The 3,055-nt window shown below is 55.3% G+C and overlaps 2 protein-coding genes across 2 annotated transcripts in view; one reads left to right on the plus strand and one right to left on the minus strand.

Annotated features, from left to right (window-relative positions):
* The window catches only part of VDBG_07226 (predicted protein), a gene marked incomplete at both ends in the record, with an annotated part of 1,778 nt that extends 1,460 nt beyond the window's left edge, over window positions 1-318 (plus strand). The window contains one exon of the mRNA XM_003002609.1: window positions 34-318. Coding sequence (XP_003002655.1) covers window positions 34-318 — 285 coding nt within the window. The remainder of the gene's footprint in view (window positions 1-33) is intronic.
* Window positions 319-654: 336 nt separating this feature from the next.
* Window positions 655-3,055, minus strand: part of VDBG_07227 (DNA repair protein RAD50) — a gene marked incomplete at both ends in the record, with an annotated part of 3,993 nt that continues 1,592 nt past the window's right edge. Inside the window, one exon of the mRNA XM_003002610.1 lies at window positions 655-2,980. Within this exon, the coding sequence (XP_003002656.1) occupies window positions 655-2,980 (2,326 nt within the window). The remainder of the gene's footprint in view (window positions 2,981-3,055) is intronic.

The following is a 3,055-nucleotide window of genomic DNA, read 5'->3' on the forward strand; positions in this document are numbered from 1 at the left end:
CCGAGATCGGCCCCCGATGACCTCGGCCCCCAGAGTGCGTCCAGGACCACGTACGGCGGCCCCGGCGTCGAGATGCAGGGAATCGATTTCGAGGCCGCCGTGGGCCGCAAGCCTGACGAGGAGCCGACGACCAGCACCAACGAAGACGACGCCGCCTCGGACGCCGAGAGCGAGGCGTCGCAGAAGAGGGAGGCGGACGCCGAGGTTGGGGAGGGTCCCGCGCCCAAGAAGCGCAAGGACGGAGACGGAGACGAGGACATGAGCGATGATGGCACCGAGGACAAGACGGAGCAAGTCGACAGCGCGAAGGAGGTTTGAAGGAATGTCTGTTTTGGAGGGACGAGGGGGGGGGGGCTTCACTCGAGGGGCACCACTGGATCCAGAACGGAAGACGAAAGATACCAGGATCAGCAGGGCCTTGACAATGCGAGACTTGGGAACGATCAACATGAAACGGCTCGTCCATGAAGAGCGGCACAGACAGAACTACACGAATGCAGCAAGTCAAGAGATGTCTTCACTTTCACCATGTATTCGTGAGCGGCACTCTGGACCGCATGCTAAATTATCATGCCCACCGAAACGCCATGCTGTAGAGTCACATCTCGACAATCTTACACGACCTGCACACACATGACCTGTACACACATGCATTTACAGCACCCTCGTAATGCTCTCTCGCGAAATAACGCTGCATTGCTTGTCGTCACGCTTCACGCGGAAGAAGCTGTCGCAGAACTCGCTGCACCGCATGTGTCGGAGAAACTCCTCGTCGTGGGTGATGACGATGAGCTGGAAGTTGCTCTGCGCCTGGCGTGACTTGATGATGTGATGCAAGCTCTCGGCGAGAGACTTGATGTTGTCCTTGTCGAGGTTGGTGGTCGGCTCGTCTAGTGCGATGAGGCCGCAGTTGACGCCGAAAGACTCCGCCAGCGCGAGGCGGATGATGATACTGGCGAGCACCTTCTGGCCAGCTGAGCAGCGCCCGCGCATGTCCATCTCGGTGTCCTGCTTGACCATGCACACGCGGTAGTTGTACGAGCGCCGGCCTGTGGCACCTTCGTTGTCGGACCGAATGAGAATCGTATCAATGTCGGTACCTTGGTATGTGCTCTGCCACAGCTCGCCAGCGATGCGGTTGACTTCTTCCATCTTCAGGCCGTGGTACTGCATGATGGCCTTGTCGAGTGCGGCGCCGTAGCGACCAAGATCCTCGATCGCCGCCTTGGTCGTCTCGACCTTGATGTGGGACTCTCGATACTTCTTGGAAGCGTCCCGGTAGTCCATTTCCCACTCGCCAAGAAGTCGCGCAAGCTCCTCGTCCTTGGTCTTCATCTGGCCCATGAGAGAGCCGCGTTCGGCTACTAGCATGTTGTGACGGTTCTCTAGTTGGACCGCCTCGTCATTGAGCCGGTCGTAGTCGTCATCGGCGTCGCAGGATTGGAGATCGTCAATCTCAGCGCGAAGCACGTCGAGTTGACGCTTGTTCTGGCGGAACTTCAGGTTGTTGCTGATGTTTTGCTTTTTCCGGTCGCCATTATCGATGTCTTGCTTCAACTTATTCGTCCGGACCGTGAGATCGGATATTTCCTGTTCCGTGGCCGCAATCGTCTTTTCAAGGCCATCAATGGCGCGCTGGTTCGCGGCGAGATTCGAAGGCCCCCCACGGTCCATGTAGTCCTGAATGTCGCTTTCGACCATCTTGAGTTCAGTAACCGAGTTGGCAACCAAATCGCGCTCCTCTACGATGGCCTTTTCTTTCGCGCGGCCGCGCTGGAGCGTATCATCCCGCACTGCGCGAGCCTCTGCGATTGAAGGCTCAATGACCTCCAGATCTTGGTCAGCCTTCTGAATGAGCTCCCGTTGATTGGCCTGGTCCTCTTTCAAAGTTTGGATCTGGTTCTGGAAGTCCTTCTTGCGCTCCAATTGACTCTGCACCCTGCTGAGCTTGTTTTTCAACTCGCTTTTTTCTAGTTCTAGGCTGTTGAGCTGGTCTCGCATCCTCTGCCGGTCAGTTGTGATCTTGGTGAGTCGAGCTTTCGTCGAACGCATCTGCTCTTTGCAGGTTGCCTGCAGCTCATGTATTTCATCTGCAGTTCGCGTAGCCATGCCAGATGACTGTTGCGACATGATCCGCTCAACCTGGGCCTCGGAATCCTTCATGTCTTTGAGAGTCTGCGAGATGTTCATGACTGTCTTATTCAAGGTCTCAACGTCGGCCTGTTTCGCCTCTTCGGCATTGACATTCTCATCATGCTCTTCAAGCTGCCTCTCGTGGGTCTCAAGCTCGGCCTCAAGAGTTTTGCACGCTTCTTTCAGACCTGGTAGCTCGCCTAGTGACCGCTCGTACGTTTCGTGATGAACTCTGACTTGCCGCAACTTATCGAGCGTCGCCTTGGACTTGTCGAGATCCTCACTGGCCTTCTCTTTCTTCGAAGGGTCAAGATACTTGATAAGCTTGTCCGAGAAACGCGACTTGTTGACGCTCTGTTTGTCGTCGAAACCTCTGTCACATAGCTTGCACTTGTTCTTCTTGGTCAATGTCTCCTGGCATTGCTTGTAGTAATCAGACAACGCCTCCAGAAGGCTGATGTCCGTCGAGTAGGCCTCGACATCCTCCTCAAGAAGTTTGACCTCCTCAGCATAGTCGTCGATGGTGGCCTCATCCCTGATCTGTTTTAAGACGTCGAGGACCTTGTCATGACAGCGAGAAATCTCGTCTGACTTCTTTTGTTGCGCGTCCCGCGCTGATTTCAGGCTGAAGTCAATTTTTTGTTGCTTCTCGCGTGCCATGTCCCGTTTTTGCCGCGTCTGTGCAACAAGCTGCGACTGTTTTTTGAGCACTGATTGGAACTGTGGTTCAATCGTCTCCGCCTGCCACTCACTGCCGATCTGTGCGTCAAGCTTCTCCTTCCACGTGCTTGTGAGAGTCTCCAACTTTCTCTTGCGGGCAATCAGCTCCTTTTTTCCGGTATTCCAGCTGGGCTCCCTCGGAAGCTAGAAGCGAGCCCCATCAGCTCTGGCCCAGTTTGGCGGTTTTCACTCTCAATTGAAA

Source organism: Verticillium alfalfae, genomic scaffold (assembly GCF_000150825.1).
Source record: "Verticillium alfalfae VaMs.102 supercont1.9 genomic scaffold, whole genome shotgun sequence".
In the NCBI taxonomy this organism is placed as follows: Eukaryota; Fungi; Ascomycota; class Sordariomycetes; order Glomerellales; family Plectosphaerellaceae; genus Verticillium; species Verticillium alfalfae.